Here is a 26,709-nt window from a genome sequence, read left to right as displayed (position 1 = left end):
ATGCCCCCAAGAAACGCCGGGAATGTCCCCAAAAAACGCTTGGAATGTCCCCAAAAATACCTTTAATGACCCAAAAAACTCACCGCGGGGGGGGGGGGGGCACGGAATAATCCTTTAATGTCGCAAAAACCGCCCCAGGGGGCACAAAAACAACTTCAATGTCCAAAAAACGCCACGAGGACAAAAAATCCCCTTTATGACCCCAAAAACGCTTCAGGGGACTCACAAACTCCCTCAACTCCCCAAAAACGCGCCCGGAGGGGGGACAAAAACGGCTCTGATGTCCCCAAAAACGGCTCTGATGTCCCCAAAAATGGCTCTGATGTCCCCAGCCCCCAGCTCCTCCCATCTGGGGCCTCCCGAGGGGATTTGGGGGTCCCCGAGGGATTTTTGAGGGATTTTGGGGCGTTTCGGGGCGATTCGTGAACGATTTCTGTCCGATTTTGAGGCGATCTGAGGCGTTTCTGGGGCGGTTTTCGGGTGATCTTTCTGGCGATTTGGGGGTGATCTGAGGCGATCTCGAGTGATTTTTGACAGATTTTGCGCGATTTGCGGCCGATTTCGCCACCCCCCCGTCACCACGGCAACGGCGACAGCGGGGACAGCGGGGACACAGGGGCGGGGGGGGGCACCCGCTGAGCCTCCCGGGAGGGGACACCGAGCCCGGGATGTCCCCAAGAGGAGGCACCGAGCTGGGGATGTCCCCGAGGAGCGGCACCGCCGTTGTCCCCCAGGCAAAGCCTCCAAGCGCCGCCACCTCCCTGTCCCCTCTCTTGGCGCTGTCACCAGGGGAAGGGACCCCCCCGGTGTCACCTCGGTGTCCCCAAGGGACGAGGACGGGGACGCTGCTGCTTCCACCTTTATTGGGGACAGGGCGGGGACAGGAGAGGGACGCGGGGAAACGGTGGGGACTTGGGGAAGAGGAGGGGACAATCGGGATGGGGACACGGGGACACGGGGACGGGGCGGGCACAGCGCGACAGGGACGCGGCGACACCAGGGGGGACACGGGGACAGCGACCCGGGGACAGCCCCGGCGCTACAGCGGCTCCCGCAGCTCCTCCGAGCGTCCCCAACCTGGGGAAGGGACACGGAGAAGGACAGCGCTGGACACGGGGTCCCTGCGTGTCCCCAGAGCCCCTCCCCTGTCCCCAGCTGTCCCCTCACCGCGGCTCTCGCTGTGCTCGGTGTCCCCGGACACGTCCCGGCTCCCGATGTCGCCGAGGGGAGCGACCCTCGGCCGCTCCGGCCGGGCGGGGTGGCCCTGGGGACGCGTCCCCTCCTCTTGGGGACCTGTCCCCTGTGCCGGGGGAGGTGGCAAAGGCCATTGGGGACGTGTCCCCGCTGTCCCCGCTCCTTGGGGACGCGTCCCCTGCCCCAGGATCTGCCCCAGGACAGGCGGGAATGGCCGCTGGGGACGTGTCCCCGCTGTCCCCGCTCCTTGGGGACCTGTCCCCTGTCCCGGGACAGGCGGGAACGACCCTTGGGGACGTGTCCCGTGCCCCAGGACAGGAGGGAATGGCCGCTGGCGACCTGTCCCCTCCTCCTGGGGACGCGTCCCCTGTCCCGGGACAAGCGGGAACGGCCCTTGGGGTCGCGTCCCCGCTGTCCCCGCTCCTTGGGGACGCGTCCCCCCCTCCTGGGGACACGTCCCCGCTCCTTGGGGACGTCCCCAGGGTCCCACCGGGGCTCGGGGATGTCCCCAAGGTCCCCGCGGTGCTTGGGGACGTCCCGGGTGTCCCTGGAGCCGCGTCCCCAAGTCCTGGAGCCACGTCCCGAGGCCCTGGGGACGCGTCCCCTCCTGTCCCCGCGCTGTCCCCGAGGGCAGCAGCGACTGCAGCAGTGACACCACCGCTTGTCCCCAGGACTCGGGGACAGGGGCGGGCGCGGCGGGGCCTGCGGGGGGGACACGGGTGGGGACGGGGACAGGGACACCCGGCCCGGTGGCCTCGTGGCCCCTCCCGTGTCCCCCCGATGTCCCCGATGTCCCCTTCTGTCGGGCTCTGTCCCTCAGTGCCCCTCTTGTCCCCACGTCCCCTTTATTCCCACGTTCCCCGTGTCCCCCCTTGTCCCCAAATGTCCCTCAGTGTCCCCCCGTCCCCGATGTCCCCCCATGTCCCCAAACCATCCAAATGTCCCCAACCCAGTGTCCCCAGTGTCCCCTTTATCCCCTTGTCCCCAAAAGTCCCCAGTGTCCCCCCTCATCCGAATGTCCCCAAGGTCCCCCAGTGTCCCCTTTGTCCCCCTGTCCCCAAATGTCCCCCAGTGTCCCCAAAGCCCCCTCACCCCCCAGCAGCAGCAGCGTCCCCAAGGCCACCGCCAGTGTCCCCAGTGTCACCTCCATGGCGCTGCCAGCCCCCCCCCCGCTGTCCCCAACTTATGGGCTCGGGGACAGGGCCGTCCCCTGGGTGGGGACAGGGGGTGGCCGTGCCCCAGGGCGGGGACAGGGGACACGGCTGTCCCCGTGGGGGTGACAAGGGGACCTCAGGGTCCCCAGTGTCCTCAACGTCCCCAAACCCTCTGCAACGTCCCCAAAGACTCCCTGGTGTCCCCAAACCCTCCCTGATGTCCCCAACCCCCCCCTCAGGTGTCCCCAAACCCTCCAGGTGTCCCCGCACCCCCCCCCCGTGTCCCCAGCGACGGCCACCGCCCGTGGTGGCACCTTGGGGACAATGGCCCATTGTCCGCAGCCAGCGGCCCCTGACACGGTGACAAGTCCGGGCCGTGTCCCCCGGTGTCCCCAATGTCCCCAAGGTGGGGACCAGCCCGGACTCGCCGCTGTCGCCGCCCGGGGTGGCCCCGGCCCCTCCCCCACAGCCACGGACCGGGGGGTGGGGGGAGGATTGGAATTTTGGGGGGAATTTATTGGAATTTTGGGGTGAACTTGGGGGGGGAGGGGGATTTTGGGGCCCCGCAAAGGCTCACGGGAAGGACTCAGAGCCGTGGGGGTTTTTTAAAATTGGATTTATTGGAATCCTGGGGCGGTTTCGGGGTGACTTTGGGGGCTTTTGGCTCACGGGAAGGCCTCGGGGGGCGGCACCGCCAGCGCGGCCGAGCTGATGATGAAAACCTTGACGTAATGAACGGCCTGGGGGGAGGGGCGGGGGGTCACGACCCCCCCGGGACCCCCCCCGGACACCCAAAAATCCGGGACCCCCCCCCCCCCCCCGAAAGGGGCCCGGGGATCCCAAAACCCACCCGGGACCCCCTTGTGACCCCCCCGGGGGTCTCAGGGATTGGGGGACCCCCCCAAGGAATTTGGGACCCCCCCCAACGTTGTTTCCCCCCACCCCCCCCCCGCAGGGATTTTGGGGCCCTCCCATAAACTTGGGCCCCTCCTCCTTCCCCCCCCGCACCCCCCAGGAATTTTGGGGCCCCTCCCCCCCGGATTTGGGCCCCCCCGACCCCCCCCGTACCGCGCAGAGCCCGGCGAGCAGCAGGAGGGCGAGCAGGAGGCAGAGGAGGGCGAGGAAGAGCAGGGGGCAGCCGGGGGGGGGCGTCTGGGGGGCGCCTGGGGGCGGGGCCAGAGCAGGGGGCGTGGTCAGGGCTGGGCCCCGCCCCCTCAGAGCCCCGCCCCCCGCTTTGACCCCGCCCCCTCTCTCACCAGCCCCGCCCTCCCGGGGCGTATCCTCGGTGATGTCATCGCTGACGTCATCGCTGACGTCGTGGCGGCGGCCGGAGGGGGCGGCCCCGAGCAGCGGCTGCTCCGCCCCGGGGGTGACGTCATCAGCGATGTCATCGGTGATGTCGTCATCAGGGCCCGGGGGGCGGTCCAAGGGCAGGAAGGGCGTGATGTCATCGTCGGTGGTGACGTCATCGGCGAGGTCGTCCCAGGCACCGTCAAGGTCCCCGGTGACGTCACCCAGCAGAGAGGAGGTGACGTCATCAGTGGTGATGATGTCATCGGCGGGGAGGGAGCTCAGGCCGGGGAAGGTGATGTCATCATCCTTGATGACGTCATCACCCTTGATGATGTCACCGAGGAGGTCGTCTTGATGGATGACGTCATCGAGGCGGTGCCCACTGGGGATGATGTCATCGATGATGTCATCCCCAGGTAGCGAGGGGTGGATGGCGATGACGTCATCGATGTGGGCGTCCACGCTGATGGTGTCATCGATGACGTCAGTTCCGGGCGTGATGTCATCGTCCCTGGGGAGCAGGGGTGTGACGTCACCCCAGGTGATGACGTCATCAGGGAAGCCATGCTCGGTGACATCATCAACGAGGTCACTCTCGGGGCCAATGATGTCATCAGTCAGGTCACGTAGTGTGATGACGTCATCGGCGAGGTCGTGTCCAGCGATGACGTCATTGGCAAGGTCATCCTCCTCTTGTGGGAGGTCACTCCCCGCGATGACGTCATCGGTGAGGTCACGGCTGATGATGACGTCACCAACAAAGTCACACCCGGGGGTGATGACCTCACCAGTGACGTCACTGCCAGGGAGGGAGGCGATGACATCACTGCCTGCGATGACGTCACCAGCAAGAGCTTCCTCCGGGACAGAGGAAGCGACGTCATCGCTGTCGATGACATCAGCAGTGACGTCATCCCTCGGCACAGAGGAAGCGACGTCACCCTCGGCCGTGACGTCACCAGCGGGAGGAGGGGAGGGGCCGCCCCGCCCCTCTGCGACGTCATCGCCCTCTCCGGCTGCGGCGATGACGTCATAGGCGATGACGTCATCGTCGGGGGCCTCCTCGTCCTCCGGGGGCGGGGCCAGCACGGTGATGGTGATGCCGCCGGCCCGGCAGGCGACAGCGCCCAGAGCCTCCCCCGCCACGGCCGCCGAGTCCTCGGCCCCGCGGGCCGCGGTGACAGCCCCGACCCCCGGGGCGGTGACATCACTGACCCCCGGGGCGGTGACATCACTGACCCCCGGGGCGGTGACATCACTGACCCCCGCGCCGGTGACATCACTGACCCCCGGGGCGGTGACATCACTGATCCCCGGGGCAGTGACAGCCCCGACCCCCGGGGCGGTGACACCGCTGTCCCCCCCGTCCCTGTCCCCAACATCCCCTGGGGCGGTGACAGCCCCGTCCCCCCCGTCCCTGTCCCCAGTGTCCTTGACCAGCTGGACAGCGGCGTTCTGGCCCTCAGTGTCCTCGTCCCCAGGAACCAGGACATCGCTGTCCCAGATGTCCCAAGGGATGGCGGCACCCCCGTCCCCAGCGTCCCCCAGGGCAGTGACACCGCTGTCCCCCATGTCCCTGTCCCCCATGTCCCTGTCCAGGGGGGCTGCGCCGTCCCAGCTCCCGCTGTCCCCTGCAGTCGCAGCGTCCGCGATGTCCCCAGGGGCGGTGACACCGCTGTCCCCGATGTCCCTGACACACGGGACGGGGACATTGCCCTGTCCTCCATCACTGGGGACCGTGGCGTCCCCGATGTCCCCAAGGTCCCCAATGTCCTTGATGACCTCGATGTCCCTCATGTCCCCAGTGTCCCCAATGTCCTTCATGTCCCCAGTGTCCCCAAGGTCCCCAAGGTCCTTCATGTCCCCAGTGTCCCCAAGGTCCTTCATGTCCCCATTGTCCCCAAGGTCCCTGATGTCCCCAGCATCCCCAACATCCCCGACGTCCCCAGAGTCCTTGATGTCCCCACTGTCCTTGATGTCCTCAGTGTCCCCAACATCCCCGATGTCCCCAAAGTCCTCGACCTCCTCCTCCGCCGGGGCCGCGGTGACGGTGATGGTGATGCCGCTGGCCCAGGGGGTGACGGTGACGGTGCCACCACCCCCGGTGCCCCCCCCGGGCTGTCCCCAGGCGGGGTCGGGCTCTGTCACCTCCCGGGGGGGGACATGGGGGGAGGAGCCGCCCTCGGCCATGGGGGGACCTGGGGGACAGAGGGGAGGTCACTGGGGGGAGGGGGGGACAGAGGGGACTTTGGGTGACCCCAGAGGGGACAGGGGGACACGGGGGGGACACGGGGGGGACACGGGGGGGACACGGGGGGGGACACACGGGGGGGACACACGGGGGGGGCGGTACCTGAGGTGGCTGCAGGTGACAGCAGGTGACCCCTGGGGGGTCCTGAGCCCGGATTTGGGGGTCCCGGCGCTGCTGCAGGGGGGTCCCGGGGACGTCACCACATCCCGGGGACAGCGACGTCACCGAGGGGGCGACACCCGGGCTGGGGGAGGGGCAGAGCCCGGTTTTGGGGTCTCTGACCCAAATTTTGGTGTGTCAAAAGTCCAATTTTTGAGTCTCAAAGGCCGAATTTGGAGCGTCTGATTCCAGTTTTGGGTCTCAGAGTCCAACTTTAGGGGCTCTGATCCGATTTTGGGGTTTTTTTGGGGGGTCTCAGCAGCTCCGGCTCCGACCGACGATCCCAATCCAGAGGGGGCGGGGCCTGGGCGCTTTGCCCCTCCCCCTCCTCCTTAGATCCCACCCCCTCACCCCAAGCCCCGCCCCCTCCCCTTATTGAGCCCTAACGAGGCTAAAACCTCATTAACAGATACTTTAAATTATATTTATTAAATCCCAGGCCCCCCCTGGAGCTGGGGGTCCCCGGGAGGGCTCAGGGGGTCCCCGGGGGGGTCCCTGGGGGGGTCCCCGGGGGTCTCCAAGGCCTGCAGGGCCTGCTCCAGGCGGGCGAGTTCTGCTCCGAGCACGGCAGCCTGGGGTGGGAGGGGTTAATTACCAATCAGGGCAGCGCTAATTAGGCCGCCCCATTGCCGTTGTCCGTTAACGAGGCCAGCGGTGCTAATTAGGGCCTTGACGAACCTGGTGCTGCTCAGCGCCCGCGGGGGGGTTGGGGGAGGTCCCCCCGAGGCTCCTGAGGCGCCGCTCGAGGTTCCTGAGGCGGGCGCGGAGCTGGGCCCGGGCGGCCCCCGGCTCCACCAGGCCCTGGGGGGGGACAGGGGGGCCCCAAATGTCACCGCGGGGGGGGGGGTTGGGACCCTAAAAATCCCCCCCCGAGCCCCGGCCCCGCCCTCACCTGGATCTGCAGGTGCACGAAGGTTCCGGGCCCCGCGGGAGCCCCCGCCCAGCCCGGCCCCGGCCCCGCCCCCGGCGGGAGGAGCCGCACAGGCCCCGCCCCCGAGAGCGTGCGGAAGGCGGGGCCGAGCGGCTCCAGCCAATCCCGAGCCGGCTCCGGGCACTGCACCAGCACTGGGGGGGGGGGAGAAACCACACCCACAAAAATGGCCGCCCCCATGTGGGACAACATGGCCGCCACCATGGGGGCCGCCATCTTGGGGTGGGCAGGTGCACGCTGGGATACGGCTGTGCCCCAAGGCACACTGGGATCTGTAGTTCCCAATCAGGAACAGCCATCTCCCAAAGCATGCTGGGATTTGTAGTCCCTTATCCCCCTGGTAGCCATCTTAGTTACTCCAGAGCATGCTGGGACATGTAGTCCCCCTGGCAGCTCTCTTGTCCATCCCAAAGCATGCTGGGATTTGTAGTCCCTTATCCCCCTGGTAGCCACCTTAGTTACTCCAGAGCATGCTGGGACATGTAGTCCCCCTGGCAGCTCTCTTGTCCGTCCCAAAGCATGCTGGGATTTGTAGTCCCTTATCCCCCTGGTAGCCACCTTAGTTACTCCAGAGCATGCTGGGACATGTAGTCCCCCTGGCAGCCCTCTTGACTCTCCCAAAGCATGCTGGGATTTGTAGTCCCTTATCCCCCCGGTAGCCACCTTAGTTACTCCAGAGCATGCTGGGACATGTAGTCCCCCTGGCAGCCCTCTTGACTCTCCCAAAGCATGCTGGGATTTGTAGTCCCTTATCCCCCCGGTAGCCACCTTAGTTACTCCAGAGCATGCTGGGACATGTAGTCCCCCTGGCAGCCCTCTTGACTCTCCCAAAGCATGCTGGGAGTTGCAGTCCCGTGCCCCCTCCCCCCGCGGGGCTCACCTGGGGGGCGGGCGGCCCCCCCGAGCCGGAAGGTCTCGCGCAGCCCCCGCACGGCCCGCACCAGCTCCAGCATGGCCGCCACCTGCGCCTCCAGCTCGGGGCTGCGCCAGTGCGCCTGGGGAGGGGGGAAACGGGCTGAGACCCCCGGGAACCCCCCCAGAGCCCCCCGACCCCTCTAAACCACCCACAACCCACCCCAGACCCCCCTGAAACCCCCCAGGACTCCTCCAAACTCCCTCTGGACCCTCCCCCAAATCCCCCCCAGTCCTCACCAGTTGCCGGGGGTCGGGGAACGGGGCCCTGCAGAGCGTGGGGGGCGCGGGGGGGGCGCGGGGCAGGCGCTGCCAGAGCTCCTCGGCCACGAAGGGGGCGAAGGGGGCCAGCAGGCGCAGCCCCAGCTCGGCGCAGGCCAGCAGCGTCTCCAGGGCGCCGGCACGGAGCGCCGGGGACTGCAGGGACGCCTTGGACACCTCCTGGGGGGACACGGGGCGGGCAGGGGGTCAGGGAGCCCGAAAATGGGGAGAGAGACCCTGAAAATGGGGAAAGAGACCCCTGAAATGGGGTCAGGGGGTGCAAAGTGGGGAGAGAAACATCAAAATGGGGAGAAAAACCCCAAAAATGGGGAGAGAGACCCCGAAAATGGGGAGAGAGACCCCTAAAAGGGGGTCAGGGGGCCCAAAATGGGGAGAGAAGCCCCAAAAATGGGGAGAGAAACCCCAAAAATGGGGTCAGGGAGCCCAAAATGGGGACAGAACCCCAAAAATGGGGAGAGAAACCCCAAAAATGGGATCAGGGAGCCCGAAATGGGGAGAAAACCCCCAAAAAGGGGGAGAGAGACCCCTAAAATGGGGAAAGCCCTGAAATGGTATCAGGGAGCCCGAAATGGGAAGAAAACCCCCAAAAATGGGGTCAGGGAGCCCGAAATGGGGAGAAAAACCCCAAACTGGGGAGAGAAACCCCAAAAATGGGGTCAGGGAGCCCGAAATGGGGAGAGAAACCTCCAAAAACAGGGAGAGAACCCCCAAAATGGGAAGAAACCCCCCAAAAATGGGGAGGAAAAACCCCAAAAATGGGGTCAGGGAGCCCGAAACGGGGACAGAAATGCTGAAAACAGGATCAGGGAAAAGACCCCCCCAAGTGGGACAACGACCCCAAAACCAGACAAACCCCCCCCAAAAAAGGGCCCAGCCCCCCAGAGAGTGGGAATTGGGTCTTTTGGGGCGTTTTGGGGCGTTTTGGAGCCTCGGGGGAGCCCCCACGCACCAGGTAGACGTCGCAGAAGCTGCGCAGCCAGAAGCTCTGCACGGCGGCCGCGGCGCCCTGCGGCTCCAGCGCCTCCAGCCGCCGGCCACACTCGGCCACGGCCGCGGCCAGGCGGGCCAGCACCCACCGGTCCAGGGGCGACCCCGGGAGCACCTGGGAGTGGGGCACGGAGCACGATGGGGGACCCTGGCGGCTTCCAGGAGATGGTTTTGGGGGGTTTTGGGGTGCCAGTACCTGCTCAGGGGGCGTTTTTGGGGTCCCAGTACCTGCTCAAGGGATGGTTTTGGGGTCCCAGGGGTGTTTTTGGGATCCCAGTACCTGCTCAGGGGGTGGTTTTGGGGTCCCAGGGGTGTTTTTGGGGTCCCAGTACCTGCTCAAGGGGTGGTTTTGGGATCCCAGTACCTGCTCAGGGGGTGGTTTTGGGATCCCAGGGGGCGTTTTCGGGGTCCCAGGAGTGGTTTTGGGGTCCCAGGGGTGTTTTTGGGATCCCAGTACATGCTATGGGGTTTTTGGGGTCCCCATGGGCGTTTTTGGGGTCCCAGTACCCGCTCAGGGGGCGTTTTCGGGGTCCTACAAGTGTTTTTGGGAGCCCAGTACCTGCTCAGGGGTTTATGGGGTCCCTGTGGGTGTTTTCGGGGTCCCAGGGGTGTTTTTGGGGTCCCAGGGGTGGATTTGGGGTCTCAGGGGTGGATTTGGGGTCTCAGGGATGTTTTTGGGGTCCCAGGGGTGTTTTTGGGGTCCCAGTACCTGCTCAGGGGGTGTTTTCGGGGTCCCAGGGGTGTTTTTGGGGTCCCAGTACCTGCTCAGGGGGCGTTTTCGGGGTCCCCCTGTCCCCGCCCAGGGCCCGCAGCACGAAGCCGACCCCGTTCCAGACTTTGTTGCAGAAGCGGCGCTGAGTCAGCACCGAGGCCACGCCCAGCCGGATTTCGGGGCCTGGGGGGAAGGGGGGAGAGATTTGGGGTCTGGGGGGAGCACCAGGACCCCCCCCAGTGCCCCCCAGTAACCCCCAGCCCCCTCCCAGTCCTATCCAGTACTCCCAGTACCCACCCTGGGGGAGGTCCCAGGGGTGATTTGGGGTCCCAGGGGGGGGGTCCCAGGGGGGATTGGGGGTCCCAGGGGGGTCCCGGGGGGGTCCCAGCAGGGATTTGGGGTCCCTGGGGGGGGTCCCAGGGGGGATTGGGGGTCCCTGGGGTGGCCTGGGGGGTCCCAGGGGGGATTGGGGGTCCCTGGGGTGGCCTGGGGGGGGTCCCAGGGGGGATTGGGGGTCCCTGGGGGGGGTCCCAGGGGGGACTGGGGGTCCCTGGGGTGGCCTGGGGGGGTCCCAGGGGGGATTTGGGGTCCCTGGGGTGGCCTGGGGGGGTCCCAGGGGGGATTGGGGGTCCCTGGGGGGGTCCCAGGGGGGACTGGGGGTCCCTGGGGTGGCCTGGGGGGGTCCCAGGGGGGATTGGGGGTCCCTGGGGGGGTCCCGGGGGGGTTTTGGGACGGGGGTCTCACCGTGGGCGTTGTGGGTGCTCAGGGCGAGCCTCAGGGCGTCGGCGCCGCACTCGGGGATCCCCTGTGGGAACTGCCGCCTCTGGGGGGGATTTGGGGGGCCTTGGGGTCAGTTTAGGGGGTCTGGGGTCAGTTTAGGGGGTCTAGGGTCAGTTTTTGGGGGGGTTTCGGGTCAGTTTTTGGGGGTCCCACCTGCCCCTCCTCGGCCGCCTGCAGCTCCTGGGGGTCCAGGACGCGACTCCGGAGCTTCTCCTGCAGCTCCTGGGGGAGGAAACCCCCAAAAAAGCCCCAAGTCAGCCCAAGTTTGGGGGGGTTTGGGGAATTTGGGGGGGTCTGGGAAAGGAAAATCCCGATTTTGGGGGTTTTTTGGGGGATTTTAGAAGGTTTTGGAGGATTTAGGGGGTCCTGAGAGGGAAGCTGGGGAAGGGAAGCCCCAAAATAACCCCAAGATTACCCCGAATTTGGGGATTTTCCTGGGATTTCGAGGGAATTCGGGGGTTCTGGGGGATCTGGGAAAAGCAACCCCCCAAGTAACCCCAAATTCGGGGATTTTTCTGGGGGTTTTGGGGTTTTTCGGGGTTCCTCAGGGGTACCTGGAGCGTGGCCCCCCTGATGATGTCGCGGGGGTCGATGACGTTTCCCAGGGATTTGCTCATTTTCCGTCCTTGGGAATCCCGGACCAGCGAGTGCAGCAGCACCTGGGGGGGACGGGGGACACTGGGACCCCAAAAATGGGGACAGGGACCCCAAAAATGGGTTTGGGGACCCCAAAAATGGTAACAAGGGGACACTGGGAGCCCAAAATGGGGACAGGGACCCTAAAAATGGGTTTGGGGACCCCGAAAATGGTAACAAGGGGACACTGGGAGCCCAAAATGGGGACAGGGGACCCCCAGGAAAGGATCAGACACCGAGAAAGGGGGAAAGGGACACCCAGGGGACACTTGGGGACACCTCAGGGACAGCTGGGGACACCTGAGGTGACCCTTGGTGACCCCTGGGGACACTGGAGGACACTTGGGGACATCGGGGACCCCCAGGGGACATCAGGAGCCCCAAAGACCCAACCAGACCCTGGGAACTGGGGGGGATTTGGGGACACAGGGGACCCTTGGGGACCCTTGGGGACAGCCGGGTGGCACTTGGTGGCACCGAGGTGAGCCCTGGGGCCAGCGGTGACCTGGGAGAAGGGCAGGTGTCCGGTGAGCTGCTGGCCCAGCATGGCCATGCGGGCCACCCAGAAGAACAGGAGGTCACTGCCCGTCACCAGCAGCGAGGTGGGGTAAAAGCGGCGCAGGTCGGGGCTCTGGGGACAAAGGGGACACACGAAGGGACAGCTGAGGTGGCACCACCGGCCTGGCACAGCCCGGGGGGACAGGAGGGGATGTGGAAGGCACGGGAGGGACATCGGGGAGGCACCGAAGGGCACGGGGGGGGGACACTTGGGGACATTCAGGGACAGTGGGGGACACTTGGGGACATTCAGGGACACTCAAAGGACATTCAGGGACACTGGGGGGACACTTGGGGACAGTGGGGGACACTTGGGGACATTCAGGGACACGCAGGGGACACTGAGGGGACACTTGAGGACATTCAGGGACACTCAAAGGACATTCAGAGACACTCAGGGACACTGGGGGACAGTGGGGGACACTTGGGGACACTCAGGGACACTGAGGGGACACTTGGGGACATTCAGGGACACTCAAGAGACACTCAGAGACATTCAGGGACACCCAAGGGACATTCAGGGGCACTTAGGGACACTTGGGGACACTCAGGGACACTCAAAGGACATTCAGGGACACTTGGGGACCTTCAGAGACACGGAGGGGACACTCGGGGACACTCAAAGGACATTCAGAGACACTTGGGGGACACTCTGGGGACACTGAAGGACATTCCAGGACATCGAGGGGACACCTGGGGACATTCAGGGGCACTGAAGGGCGCTCAGGGAGGGGGCAGGGGGGTGTTGGGGACATTTGGGGACACTTGGGGACATTCGGGGTCTCACCTGCTCGGGCCAGCCCAGGGCGGCGAAGGGGAAGAGGGCGGAGGAGAACCAGGTGTCCAAAACATCGGGGTCTGGGGACAAGAAAGCGACCCCAAAGGTCATGGGGGACCCCAGAATGGCACCCAGGGCCCCATAAAACCCATCAGGACACCCCAAAATGTCACCCAGGGACCTCAAAACCCATCAGGGGACACAGAAATGGCACCAAGGGACCCCAAAACCCCTCAGGGAACCCCAAAATGTCACCCAGGGACCTCAAAACCCATCAGGGGACACAAAAATGGCACCAAGGGACCCCAAAACCCATCAGGGGACCCCAAAATGTCACCCAGGGACCCCAAAACCCATCAGGGGACACAAAAATGGCACCAAGGGACCCCAAAACCCCTCAGGGAACCCCAAAATGTCACCCAGGGACCCCAAAACCCATCAGGGGACACAGAAATGGCACCAAGGGACCCCAAAACCCATCAGGGCACCCCAAAATGTCACCCAGGCACCTCAAAACCCATCAGGGGACCCCAAAATGTCACCCAGGGACCCCAAAACCCATCAGGAAACACAAAAATGGCACCAAGGGACCCCAAAACCCATCAGGGGACCCCAAAACAGGCCTGGGGAACCCCAAAGTGTCGCATTTAACCCCCTTCCAAAAAAAAACCCTACACTGTGGAATTTCACCCCGATTTTTTTGGGAACCCCCCCCCCCCCCCCAATTTTTAGGCTCCTCCCCCCTCCCAAATTTCGGGATATCCCTGGCCCGTTTCGGGGTATCCCCGGCCATTTTTGGGGTGTCCTGGCCGATTTCGGGCTGTCCCCGGCCGGTTTCGGGGTATCCCTGGCTGTTTTTGGGGTGTCCCGGCTGGTTTCGGGGTATCCCTGGCCATTTTTGGGGTATCCCTGGCCGTTTTTGGGGTGCCCTGGCCGTTTTTGGGGTATCCCTGGCCCGTTTCAGGGTGTCCCTGGCCGGTTTCAGGCTGTCCCCGGCCATTTTCGGGGTGTCCCCCGCCGGTTTCGGGGTGTCCCTGGCCGTTTTTGGGGTGCCCCGGCCATTTTCGGGGTGTCCCTGGCCATTTTCGGGGTATCCCTGGCCGTTTTTGGGGTATCCCTGGCCATTTTCGGGGTATCCCCGGCCGGTTTCGGGGTGCCCCGGCCATTTTTGGGGTGTCCTGGCCATTTTCGGGGTATCCCCGGCCGGTTTCGGGGTGTCCCTGGCCGGTTTCGGGCTGTCCCCGGCCGGTTTCGGGGTATCCCTGGCTGTTTTTGGGGTGTCCCGGCTGGTTTCGGGGTATCCCTGGCCATTTTTGGGGTATCCCTGGCCGTTTTTGGGGTGCCCTGGCCGTTTTTGGGGTATCCCTGGCCCGTTTCAGGGTGTCCCTGGCCGGTTTCAGGCTGTCCCCGGCCATTTTCGGGGTGTCCCCCGCCGGTTTCGGGGTGTCCCCGGCCGTTTTTGGGGTGCCCCGGCCATTTTCGGGGTGTCCCTGGCCATTTTCGGGGTATCCCTGGCCGTTTTTGGGGTATCCCCGGCCATTTTCGGGGTATCCCCGGCCGGTTTCGGGGTATCCCTGGCCATTTTCGGGGTATCCCCGGCCGTTTTTGGGGTATCCCCGGCCATTTTCGGGGTGTCCTGGCCATTTTCGGGGTATCCCCGGCCGGTTTCGGGGTATCCCTGGCCATTTTCGGGGTATCCCCGGCCATTTTCGGGGTGTCCTGGCCATTTTCGGGGTATCCCCGGCCGTTTTTGGGGTGTCCTGGCCATTTTCGGGGTATCCCCGTCCGGTTTCGGGGTATCCCCGGCCATTTTTGGGGTGTCCTGGCCATTTTCGGGGTATCCCCGGCCGGTTTCGGGGTGCCCCTCTCACCTTGCTGCAGCTGCAGCTGCTCGGGGGGGCAGCCCAGGGTGCCCGCGGCCGCCGCCCGCGCCTCGGCCTCGCTGCGCCCCACGAACCACGGCCCCTCCTGGGGGGGCCCCTCCTGGGGACCCTCGGGGCCGGGACCCCCGGGACCCCCCCTCAGCCGGTAGGCGGGGACGCGGTGACCCCACCAGAGCTGGCGGGACAGGCACCAGTCCCTGGGGGGGGCACGGGGAGGGGGCGTTGGGGACAGCCCCAAAATAGCCGGGACCCCTCCCCAAACACCCGGGACCCCTCCCCACGCACCCCAAACCCCTCCTGGGCACCCGGGACCCCTCCCCACACACCTGGGACCCCTCCCCACACACCTGGGACCCCTCCTGGGCACCCAGGACCCCTCCCCAAACACCTGGGACCCCTCCCCACACCCCCTGGACCCCTCCCCAAACACCTGGGACCCCTCCCCAAGCACCCCAAACACCTCCCCAAACACCCGGGACCCCTCCCCACGCACCCCAAACCCCTCCCCACACACCTGGGACCCCTCCCCACACACCTGGGACCCCTCCCCACGCACCCCAGACCCCTCCTGGGCACCCGGGACCCCTCCCCACGGGCCTGGAAAGCCCCCCCAGACACCTGAGACCACTCCCCAAATAGCTGGGAGCACCCCCTCGTGTGACCCCAAACACCTGGGACACCCCCCAAGAAACGTGGGGACACCCCCTGGGAACCTGGGACCCCTCCCCACACCCCCTGGACCCCTCCTGGGCATCCGGGACCCCTCCCCAAACACCTGGGACCCCTCCCCACACCCCCTGGACCCCTCCCCACACACCCGGGACCCCTCCCCAAGCACCTGGGACCCCTCCCCACACCCCCTGGACCCCTCCTGGGCATCCGGGACCCCTCCCCACACCCCCTGGACCCCTCCTGGGCACCCAGGACCCCTCCCCAAACACCTGGGACCCCTCCTGGGCACCCGGGACCCCTCCCCAGACACCTGGGACCCCTCCCCACCCCCCCGGGACCCCCCCTCACCCCGCGTTTTCCATCCAGGTCCTCCAGTTCTTCTCGTGGAATTTGGGCACCAGGCGGAGCCTCCCCGACGTCACCGCCTGGGGCCAGCGGGGACAGGTGACCCCCCTCAGGGGGCTGTGCCACCCCCAGCGTGTCCCCAACAGCCCCCCCGTGTCCCCAAACCCCCCACAAACGGCCCCAAACGCTCCTGAACATCACCTTCTGGGCACCCGGGGCACTCCAGGTGTGTGTGACCCCCCAGTGTCACTCCCAGTGTCCCCAGTGTCCCCCCAGTGTCCCCAGTGTCACCCCCAGTATCCCCAGTGTCCCCCCCAGCGCTCCCAGTGTCCCCAGTGCCACCTCCAGTGTCCCCAGTGTCACCCCCAGCGTTCCCAGTGTCCCCAGTGTCACCCCCAGTGTCACCTCCAGCGTTCCCAGTGTCCCCAGTGTCACCCCCAGTGTCACCTCCAGCGTTCCCAGTGTCCCCAGTGTCCCCCCAGCGCTCCCAGTGTCACCCCCAGTATCCCCAGTGCCACCTGCAGTGTCCCCAGTGTCCCCCCCAGTGTCCCCAGTGTCCCGCCAGTGTCCCCCCCAGCGCTCCCAGTGTCACCCCCAGTATCCCCAGTATCACCCCCAGTATCTCCACTGTCCCCCCATCACTCCCAGTGTCACCCCCAGTGTCCCCAGTGTCCCCCCAGTGTCCCCAGTGTCACCCCCAGTGTCCCCAGTGTCCCCCCCAGCGTTCCCAGTGTCCCCCCAGCGTCCCCAGTGTCCCCCCAGCACTCCCAGTGTCCCCCCAGTGTCCCCAGTGTCACCCCCAGTGTCCCCCCCAGCGCTCCCAGTGTCCCCCCCAGTGTTCCCAGTGTCACCCCCAGCGTCCCCAGTGTCCCCCCAGTGCTCCCAGCATCCCCAGTGTCCCCCCAGTGTCCCCAGTGTCCCCCCCAGCGCTCCCAGTGTCCCCCCCAGTGCCACCTCCAGGGCCGCCCTGGCCATGTCCCCGCAGCTCAGGAACCACTGGCGCTTGAGCAGGAACTCGACGACGTCCCCGGAGCGGCTGCGGGGACACGAGGGGACGCTGGGGACGGCCGAGGGCGCGGCGGGGAGGGGACAGCGGGGACAGGGGGTACCTGCAGAGGGGCAGGGTCATGGCGTGGTCCTGGACGCCCCGGACGAGCCCCCGCTGCGACAGCGCGGCCACCACGCGGGCACGGGCCTCGAACCGCGGCACGCCCTGGGGACACGGGGACAGCGGGGACACGGTTGGGGACAGCGGGGACACGGGGACAGCGGGGACACGGTTGGGGACAGCGGGGACACGGGGACAGCGGGGACACGGTTGGGGACACGGTTGGGGACACGGGGACAGCGGGGACACGGTTGGGGACAGCGGGGACACGGGGACAGCGGGGACACGATTGGGGACAGCGGGGACACGGTTGGGGACAGCGGGGACACGGGGACAGCGGGGACACGGTTGGGGACACGATTGGGGACACGATTGGGGACAGCGGGGACACGGTTGGGGACAGCGGGGACACGGTTGGGGACACGATTGGGGACACGATTGGGGACATGATTGGGGACGCGACTGGGGACACGGGGACAGCGGGGACACGGTTGGGGACACAGGGGATTGGGGACACGACTGGGGACAGCGGGGACATGGTTGAGGACACGGTTGGGGACACGGTTGGGGACATGACTGGGGACACGATTGGGGACAGCGGGGACACGGTTGGGGACACGGGGGATTGGGGACACGACTGGGGACAGCGGGGACACGGTTGGGGACAGCGGGGACACGATCAGGGACACGGGGGATTGGGGACACGGGGCTTGGGGACACGGGGACAGCGGGGACAGGAGGGGACACGATTGGGGACAATGGGGACATGATTGGGGACACGATTGGGGACACGGGGACAGCGGGAACACGGTTGGGGACAGTGGGGACACGATTGGGGACAATGGGGACACGATTGGGGACACGGTTGGGGACACGATTGGGGACACGGGGACAGCAGGGGATTGGGGACATGGGGACACAGTGATATGGGACAGGGCTGGGGACGTGGGGACATCCTGGGGACATCCTGGGGACACCCTGGGGACAAGGACCAGATTTTGGGACACTTTCGGGACCAGTTCAGAACCAATTTGGGGACATTCTGGGGCCATTTCAGGGACCAGTTTGGGCCCAGTTTGGGCCCATTTTGGGAAGGCTTTGGGGCCAGATTTTGGGGCCATTTGGGGCCATCTGGGGCCGTACCTGCAGCCACCCCCCGCCCGGGGGACACAAGGTGCCGTCGTCGCTGATGACCGAGAGCAGGGGCAGCCCGTGGGCCCGGGCCAGCGCCAGGTCCTGGGGGCTGTGCCCGGGGGTGACCTTCACGGCCCCTGGGGACGGGGACGCGGTCACCCCGGGGCCACCCCCGTTCCCCTTCCAGTCCCACACTGGTCCCAGTGCCCCATCCCAGTCCAGTCCCAGTCCATCCCAGTGTCCCCAAATCCCATCCCAGACCCCCCAGTCCATCCCAGTATCCCCACATCCCAGTCCCAGCTCAATCCCAGTCCCCCCAGTCCATCCCAGTGTCCCCACATCCCACCCCAGTCCCTCCCAGTCCATCCCAGTGTCCCCAAATCCCATCCCAGTCCCATCCCAGTCCCCCCAGTCCATCCCAGTCCCATCCCAGTCCATCCCAGTGTCCCCAAATCCCATCCCAGTCCCCCCAGTCCATCCCAGTGTCCCCAAATCCAACCCCAGTCCCCCCAGTCCATCCCAGTGTCCCCACATCCCACCCCAGTCCCTCCCAGTCCATCCCAGTGTCCCCAAATCCCATCCCAGTCCCATCCCAGTCCCCCCAGTCCATCCCAGTCCCATCCCAGTCCATCCCAGTGTCCCCAAATCCCATCCCAGTCCCCCCAGTCCATCCCAGTGTCCCCAAATCCAACCCCAGTCCCCCCAGTCCATCCCAGTGTCCCCAAATCCCATCCCAGTCCCCCCAGTCCATCCCAGTGTCCCCAAATCCCATCCCAGTCCCCCCAGTCCATCCCAGTGTCCCCAAATCCAACCCCAGTCCCCCCAGTCCATCCCAGTGTCCCCAAATCCCATCCCAGTGCCCCCAGTCCATCCCAGTGTCCCCAAACCCCATCCCAGTCCCTCCCAGTCCCACACTGGTGCCGTACCGGTGCCGAGGCCGGGCTGGACGCTGGTGTCGGTCACCACGGGCAGCAGGGCCCCGCTGAACGGGTGCCGCACCCGGCGGCCGTGCAGGTGCTGAGGGGGCGGGGTCAGGCGGGGCCACGCCCCCGGGCCACGCCCCGACCACGCCCAACACACGCTGGCCCTTTAAGAGCCTCTGGATGAGCCCCGCCCCTTCGGGGGCGGAACCACCGCTGGCCAATCCCCGGCAGGCTCACAGATGGCCCCGCCCCTGGCCATGCCCCCAGAGCCTTTTAAGGCAGCAAAGCCCCGCCCCAGCAGTGAAGCCCCACCCCCTTTGCCCCAAACCCCACCCTCTCGCCCTTATATGGGTGTCCCAAAAAGGGGAGGGGCTAAATCCTGACAGCCAATGGCTGGCCTGCAGGGAAGCCACGCCCCTCTCTGAAGCCACACCCACACGCCAAAGCCACGCCCCCCAACCCCCCCAATCATTGTCCCCAAGGGCATTCCTGTGGCCCCGCCCCCGAGGCTCCACCCACCGAGGCCCCGCCCCTCACCAGGTACCGGGGGTCCCGCGGGTGCACGGCCACGGCCACGTCCCCAAAAATGGTCTCGGGCCGCGTGGTGGCCACCGGCAGCTCCAGCTCTGGGGACACCGAGGGACACGTTGGGGACACGTTGGGGACACCCAGGGACAGGGGGGACACATTGGGGACACCCAGAGACACCAAGGGATGGGGGGGACACTCAGGGACACATTGGGGACATATTGGGGACACCCAGGGACACACTGGGGACACACTGGGGACACCCAGGGACACCAAGGGATGGGGGGGACACTATGGGGACACCAAGGACACATTGGGGACACTCAGGGACACCAGGGACACACTGGGGACACACTGGGGATGCTCAGGAACACACTGGGGACACATTGGGGGCGCTCAGGGACACATTGGGGACACTCGGGGACACGTTGGGGACACTATGGGGACATGTTGGGGACACCAAGGGCACATTGGGGACACACTGGGACACCCAGGGACAAGGGGGACACTCAGGGACACGCTGGGGACACCCAGGGACACCGAGGGTCACGTTGGGGACACACTGGGGACACTCGGGGACACGTTGGGGACACCAAGGACACATTGGGGACACTCAGGGACACACTGGGGACACGTTGGGGACACTCAGGGACACACTGGGGACACTCAGGGACATGTTGGGGACACTCAGAGACATGTTGGGGACACCCAGGGACACACTGGGGACACACTGGGACACATTAGGGACACCCAGGGACACCCAGGGACACATTGGGGACACTCAGGGACACATTGGGGACACCCAGGGACACATTGAGGACACACTGGGGACACTCAGGGACACCACGTGATGCTCAAGGCCACATGAGGGACGCTCAGGGACACGGAGGTGACACCCAAGGACGGGCCACAAACCCAGGACCCCCTCCCCAAAGCCACCGCCGGGTGCCACCGAAGCCACCCGAGGGTGTCCCCAAGGGCCACCCACCATCGTCGCCCTCCACGGGGTAGGCGAAGGTGACGAGGAGGCCGAAGGTGACGGGGTGGGGACAGCTGGGGACGCTCAGCGCCGTGGGGCCCGTCAGGACGCGGGGCTCCACCTGCGGGGACGAGGGGTGGTCAGAGCCTTCGGGGACAGCCAGGGGACAACTTGGGGACAGCCAGGGGACCCTCGGGGACACCTCGACGTCGGCCAGCGCCGAGCGCAGGGCGCAGCTCCAGCTGACGACGCGCTGGTCCCGCCGGATCAGCCCCGCCCGGAACAGGCGCACGAAGGCCTCGGTGACCGCCCGCGAGAAGCCCTGGGGACAGCAGGGGACAGCAGGGGACACTTGGGGACACGCTGCGGACGGGGAGCTCAGGGGAGGCTCTGGGGACGGTTTGGGGAGATTCAGGGCACTCTGGGGACAGCTGGGACAACCTGGGGACAACTGGGGACAACTGGGGACAGCCTGGGGACAGTTGGGGAGAGCTGGGGACAACCTGGGGACAACTGGGGACAGCCTGGGGACAGTTGGGGAGAGCTGGGGACAACCTGGGGACAACTGGGGACAGCCTGGGGACAGTTGGGGAGAGCTGGGGACAACTGGGGACACCCTGGGGACAACTGGGGACACTTTGGGGACAGCCTGGGGACACTCGGGGAGAGCTGGGGACAACTGGGGACACTGGGGACGCTTTAGGGACAGCTGGGACAACCTGGGGACAGCCTGGGGACAGTTGGGGACAACTGGGGACACTTTGGGGAGAGCTGGGGACAGTTGGGGAGAGCTGGGGACAACTGGGGACACTTTGGGGAGAGCTCGGGACAACCTGGGGACACTTTGGGGGTGTTGGACACTCAAGAACGCTTTGGGGACAGCTGGAGGAGAGCTGGGGACAATTTTGGGGCACTTTGGGGACAGTTGGAGAGTTGGGGACAGTTTTGGGGCACTTTGGGGACAGTTGGAAAAGAGCTGAGGACAATTTTGGAGACAGTTGGAGGAGAGTTGGGGACAATTTTGGGGCACTTTGGGGAGAACCTGGGAACACTTTGGGGTCAGCTGGAGGAGAGCTGGGGACAACTTTGGGGCACTTTGGGGACAGTTGGAGAGTTGGGGACAGTTTTGGGGCACTTTGGGGACAGTTGGAAAGTTGGGGACAGTTTTGGGGCACTTTGGGGACAGTTGGAAAACAGCTGAGGACAATTTTGGGGACAGTTGGAGGAGAGTTGGGGACAACTTTGGGGCAGTTTGGGGAGAACTAGGAACACTTTGGGGACAGTTGGAGAGCTGGGGACAATTTTGGGGCAGTTTGGGGAGAACTAGGAACACTTTGGGGACAGTTGGAGAGTTGGGGACAATTTTGGGGCATTTTGGGGACAGTTGGGGCCAGCTTGGAACGCCTGGGGACAGTAAGGACACCCTGGGCCGCCCTGGGGCCGGTTTGGGGCCGTTTGGGGCCGGTTTGGGGCCGTTTGGGGCCGGTTTGGGGCCGGTTTGGGGCCGTTTGGGGCCGGTTTGGGGCCGTTTGGGGCCGTTTGGGGCCGCGCTGGTGGCACTGACGGGGTCCATGGTGAAGGCGCAGCGGCTCCAGTCCAGCGAGGCCCCGAGCGCCCGCAGCTGCTCCAGGATCTCGTCCCCGTGCCTGGAGGGGACAGGACGGTGACACCACGAGGCCACCCCCCCCGGCAGCGTCCCCAAATGTCCCCAAATGTCCCCTCACCGCTCCTTCCAGTGCCACACCTCCCGCAGGAACTCGGCCCGGCTCAGGTCCTGCCGGCGCAGCCCCCGGCGCTGCCACAGCCAGCGCTCCACGATGGCCTGGGGACACGGTGGGGACACGGTGGGGACACGGTGGGGACATCTGGGGACATTCCAGGGCGATTTGGGGGCGTTGGGGACACCGGGAAGGCACAGGGGGACATTGGGGACGCTCGGGAGGGGGACTTGGGGACATTGGGGGTGGTTTTGGGGTCGTTGGGGGACACGGCTGGGTGGCGATGGCGGCGTGGGGACACTGAGGGGACACTGAGGGGACACTTCAAGGACGCTTTGGGGACACTTCAGGGACCCTTTGGGGACACACCTGGGTGGCGATGCCGGCGTGGTCAGTGCCGGGCACCCAGAGGACGTTCCAGCCCTGCATCCTCCGCCTGTGCCCAAAAACGCCCAAAATAACCCCAAAACATCCCGAAAGCATCCCAAGACCATTCCCAGAATACCCCAAAGCCACTCAAAATAACCCCAAAATGCACCCAAATCCCACCCAACCCCAAACCCCCCCAGCCCAAATCACCCCAAAACCCCCTCCCCAAACCCCACCCAACCCCCCCAAATCCCCCCAGACCCCCCCAAAACCCCTCTGAAAATCCCAAATTCCCTCTCCAAACTCCCCCCCGCCCCAAACCCCCCCAAAATCCCCCCCAGAGCCCCCCAAATCCCCCCAGACCCCCCAAATCCCACCCACACCCCCCCAAAACCCCTCTGAAAATCCCAAATTCCCTCTCCAAACTCCCCCCCGCCCCAAACCCCCCCAAAATCCCACCCAACCCCCCCCAAATCCCCCCCAGAGCCCCCCAAATCCCCCCCAAATCCACCCAAACCCCTCCAGGCCCCCCCAAATCCCACCCACACCCCCCCAAAACCCCTCTGAAAATCCCAAATTCCCTCTCCAAACTCCCCCAAAACCCCACCCAAATCCCCCCAGCCCACCCCAAATCCCCCCCCAAAACCCCTCTGAAAATCCCAAATTCCCTCTCCAAACTCCTCCCCGCCCCAACCCCCCCCAAAATCCCACCCCAAATCCCCCCCAGACCCCCCAAATCCCACCCAAATCCACCCAAATCCCCCCAAAATCCACCCAAACCCACCCAAATCCCCCCAAATCCCACCCAAACCCCCCCAGGCCCTCCCAAATCCCCCCAAAAATCCCAAATTCCCTCTCCAACCTCCCCCCCCGCGCCCCAAATCCCACCCAGACCTCCCCAAATCCCCCCAGACCCCCCCAATCCCACCCAAATCCCCCCAGACCCCCCCAAATCCCACTCAAATCCCTCCAGACCCCCCCCAATCCCCCCAAATCCCCCCAGACCCCCCCAAATCCCACTCAAATCCCCCCAGACCCCCCCAAAATCCCACCCAAATCCCCCCAAATCCCACCAAATCCCCCCAGACCCCCCCAAATCCCACTCAAATCCCTCCAGACCCCCCCCAATCCCCCCCAAATCCCCCCAGACCCCCCCAAATCCCACTCAAATCCCCCCAGACCCCCTCAAATCCCCCCCAAATCCCACTCAAATCCCCCCAGACCCCCTCAAATCCCCCCCAAATCCCCCCAGACCCCCCCAAAATCCCACCCAAATCCCCCCAGACCCCCCCCAATCCCACCCAAATCCCCCCAGACCCCCCCAAATCCCACTCAAATCCCCCCAGACCCCCCCAAATCCCCCCCAAATCCCACCCAAATCCCCCCAGACCCCCCCAAAATCCCACCCAAATCCCCCCAGACCCCCCCAACCCCCCCCCAAATCCCACTCAAATCCCCCCAGACCCCCCCCAATCCCACCCAAATCCCCCCAGACCCCCCCAAAATCCCACCCAAATCCCCCCAGACCTCCCCAAATCCCACCCAAATCCCCCCAGACCTCCCCAAATCCCACTCAAATCCCCCCAGACCCCCCCAAATCCCACCCAAATCCCCCCAGACCCCCCCAACCCCCCCCCAAATCCCCCCAGACCCCCCCAAAATCCCACCCAAATCCCCCCAGACCTCCCAAATCCCCCCAGACCTCCCCAAATCCCCCCAGACCCCCCCAAATCCCACCCCAATCCCCCCCAAATCCCACTCAAATCCCCCCAGACCCCCCCAAAATCCCACTCAAATCCCCCCAGACCCCCCCAAATCCCACTCAAATCCCCTCAGACCCCCCCAAATCCCACCCAAATCCCCCCAGACCCCCCCAAATCCCCCCCAGACCCCCCCAGGCCCCGCTGACCATCGGACCAGGATGTCCTGCAGGGTGACGCCCAGCGCGTGCCCCAGGTGCAGGCTCCCGGTGACGTTGGGGGGGGGCAGCACCAGGCTCAGCACCGGGGCCCCCCCCGGGGCCTGGGGGGCACAGGGGGGCTTTGGGGGGGAGGGGGAACTCACCCCCCCCCGTTTGACCCCCCCTCAAGGGGTTTGGGGGTCCCCCCAGGTGTTTTTTGACCCCCCCAAGGTGTTTTTTGGGGTCCCCCAGGTGGATTTGACCCCCCCCAAAGGTGTTTTTTGGGGTCCCGCAGGTGTTTTTCGGGCCCCCCCACGTGGATTTCGGGTCCCCCCAACTGGATTTGACCCCCCCAAAGGTGTTTTTTGGGGTTCCTCAAGTGTTTTTGGGGTCCCCCCAGATAGATTTGAGCCCCCCCAAAGTGTTTCTGGGGGTCCCCCAGCGGTTTTTGGGGTCCCCCCAGGTGGATTTGACCCCCCCAAGATGCTTTTTGGGGTCCCCCCAGGTGGATTTGACCCCCCCAAGATACTTTTTGGGGTCCCTCAGGTGTTTTTTGGGGTCCCTCCAGGTGGATTTCGGGTCCCCCTAGGTGGATTTGACCCCCCCCCCCAAGGTGTTTTTTGGGGTCCCCCAGGTGGATTTGACCCCTCCAAGGTGTTTTTTGGGGTCCCCCAGGTGGATTTGACCCCTCCAAGATGCTTTTTGAGGTCCCTCAGATGTTTTTGGGGTCCCCCAAATGGATTTCGGGTCCCCCCAGGTGGATTTGACCCCCCCCCCAAGGTGCTTTTTGGGGTCCCCCAGGTGGATTTGAGCCCCCCCAACGCATTTTTTGGGGTCCCCCCAGGTGGATTTGGGGTCCCCCAGGTGGATTTGACCCTCCCAGGGGTTTTTGGGGTTCTCCAGGTGGATTTGACCCCTCCAAGGTGTTTTTTGGGGTCCCCCCAGATGCATTTGAACCTTCCAAGCTGGTTTTTGGGTTGCCCCAGGTACATTTGATGCCCCCCAGGTGTTTTTTGGGCTCCCCCAGGTGTTTTTTGAGCTCCCCCAGGTGTGTCCCCCTCCCTCACCTGCTCGGGGGGGCTGAAGACCCCCGCCCTCTCCCACCACGGGTACCAGGCGGCCTCGACGTAGCGGGGGCTGTACCGGGGGGGCAGCGGCACCGCCGTGGCTGCGGCCCCAAAGCGTCACCTCAGGGGGGGGCACAGGGCCACCACCCCCCCCCCGGGACCCCCAAATCCCCCCAAAATCCCCCCCAAAATCCCCCTCCCCAAACCCCCCCGTACCCTTTTTGCCGTCGGGCCCCAGGGGGTGCCGATATTCCACCTCTGGTTTGGGGGTCCAGCCCTTGGGGAGGGCTCCGGGCTCCTGGGGAACCAGTACGGACCAGTCTGAACCAGTACAACCCGCTACGGACCGGTCTAAACTGCTGTGCACCAGTCTGAACCAGTACAAACCAGTACAACCCACTACAAACCGATCTAAACCACCACGCACCAGTCTGAACCACTACAAACCAGTACAACCCGCTATGGACCACTCTAAACCACCATGCACCAGTCCAGTCCAAACCAGTCCAAACCAATACAAACTAATACAACCCACTACAAACCGACCTAAACCACTACACACCAGTCCAGACCAGTACAAACCAGTACAACCCACTACAGACTGATCTAAAGCACCATACACCAGTCCAAACCAGTACAAACCAGTGCGGACTGTTGGGCTCTCCACCGAAACCCTTCCCCGACGTCTCCCAGTCCCTCCCAGGGCCCCCCAAGTGCCCTCAGCTGTCTCCCAGTCCCTCCCAGTGCCCCCCAAGGTGCCCTCAGCTGTCCCCCAGTCCCTCCCAGTGCCCCCCAAGTGCCCTCAGCTGTCCCTCAGTCCCTCCCAGTCCCTCCCAGTGCCCCCCAAGGTGCCCTCAGCTGTCCCCCAGTCCCTCCCAGTGCCTCCCAGTGCCCCCCAAGGTGCCCTCAGCTGTCCCCCAGTCCCTCCCAGTGCCTCCCAGTCCCTCCCAGTGCCCCCCAAGGTGCCCTCAGCTGTCCCCCAGTCCCTCCCAGTGCCTCCCAGTCCCTCCCAGTGCCCCCACCTGCCCCGCCGCCGCCGCCGCCCCCCCCTCGTTGCGCTCCCGCCTCAGCCGCTGCCGCTTCTCGCGCTGTTCGCGCCCGCGGAGCCGCGCGCGCTCGGGGCCGTCCCACGCGGGGCTCTCGGGGGTCTCCTCGGGCGGGGGGGTCCCCGCTGGAGGGGTCCCGGTGCTCCAGGCCCGAGCCCGGGCCCGGCGTTCCCCGGGACCCCCCAAAACCCGGGGGGCACCGAGGGCGCCGCGCCTGAGGGAGGGCGCCGCCATCTTGGGGGGGGCGGTGGCACCGGGGGCACGTGACCGGGGAAAGGGCGGGAATTGTACCACGTGACCGGGAAAGGGCGGGAGCGGCATCACGTGACCGGGAGAAAGGGCGGGAACAGCACGGGGGGCGTGGCCTCGGCGGGAAGGGGGCGTGGCCTCGGCGGGAAGGGGGCGTGGCC

At 65.7% G+C, this 26,709-nt stretch overlaps 1 protein-coding gene across 1 annotated transcript; it reads right to left on the bottom strand.

Annotated features, from left to right (window-relative positions):
* Window positions 1-6,464: 6,464 nt before the first annotated feature.
* On the bottom strand, window positions 6,465-26,542 carry VARS2 (valyl-tRNA synthetase 2, mitochondrial). Its single transcript, XM_082300067.1, has 28 exons — window positions 26,276-26,542; window positions 25,470-25,551; window positions 25,254-25,354; window positions 24,196-24,308; window positions 22,287-22,353; window positions 21,924-22,021; window positions 21,764-21,845; window positions 20,402-20,521; window positions 20,209-20,320; window positions 19,230-19,318; window positions 18,696-18,786; window positions 17,779-17,906; window positions 16,637-16,740; window positions 16,482-16,563; window positions 15,531-15,607; window positions 14,499-14,707; window positions 12,637-12,707; window positions 11,797-11,922; window positions 11,210-11,314; window positions 10,809-10,877; window positions 10,620-10,698; window positions 9,925-10,058; window positions 9,126-9,278; window positions 8,135-8,335; window positions 7,863-7,977; window positions 6,944-7,116; window positions 6,730-6,852; window positions 6,465-6,623 (listed from the first exon to the last, which is right to left on the bottom strand). The coding sequence occupies exons 1-28, from the start codon at window positions 26,531-26,533 to the stop codon at window positions 6,480-6,482; spliced, it is 3,306 nt and encodes a 1,101-aa protein (XP_082156193.1). The 5' UTR covers window positions 26,534-26,542; the 3' UTR covers window positions 6,465-6,479.
* Between the last annotated feature and the right edge of the window lie 167 nt (window positions 26,543-26,709).

This window comes from Coloeus monedula (genome assembly GCF_965178545.1).
Source record: "Coloeus monedula genome assembly, chromosome: 36".
In the NCBI taxonomy this organism is placed as follows: domain Eukaryota; kingdom Metazoa; phylum Chordata; class Aves; order Passeriformes; family Corvidae; genus Coloeus; species Coloeus monedula.
This window is presented reverse-complemented; position numbering and strand designations above follow the sequence as displayed.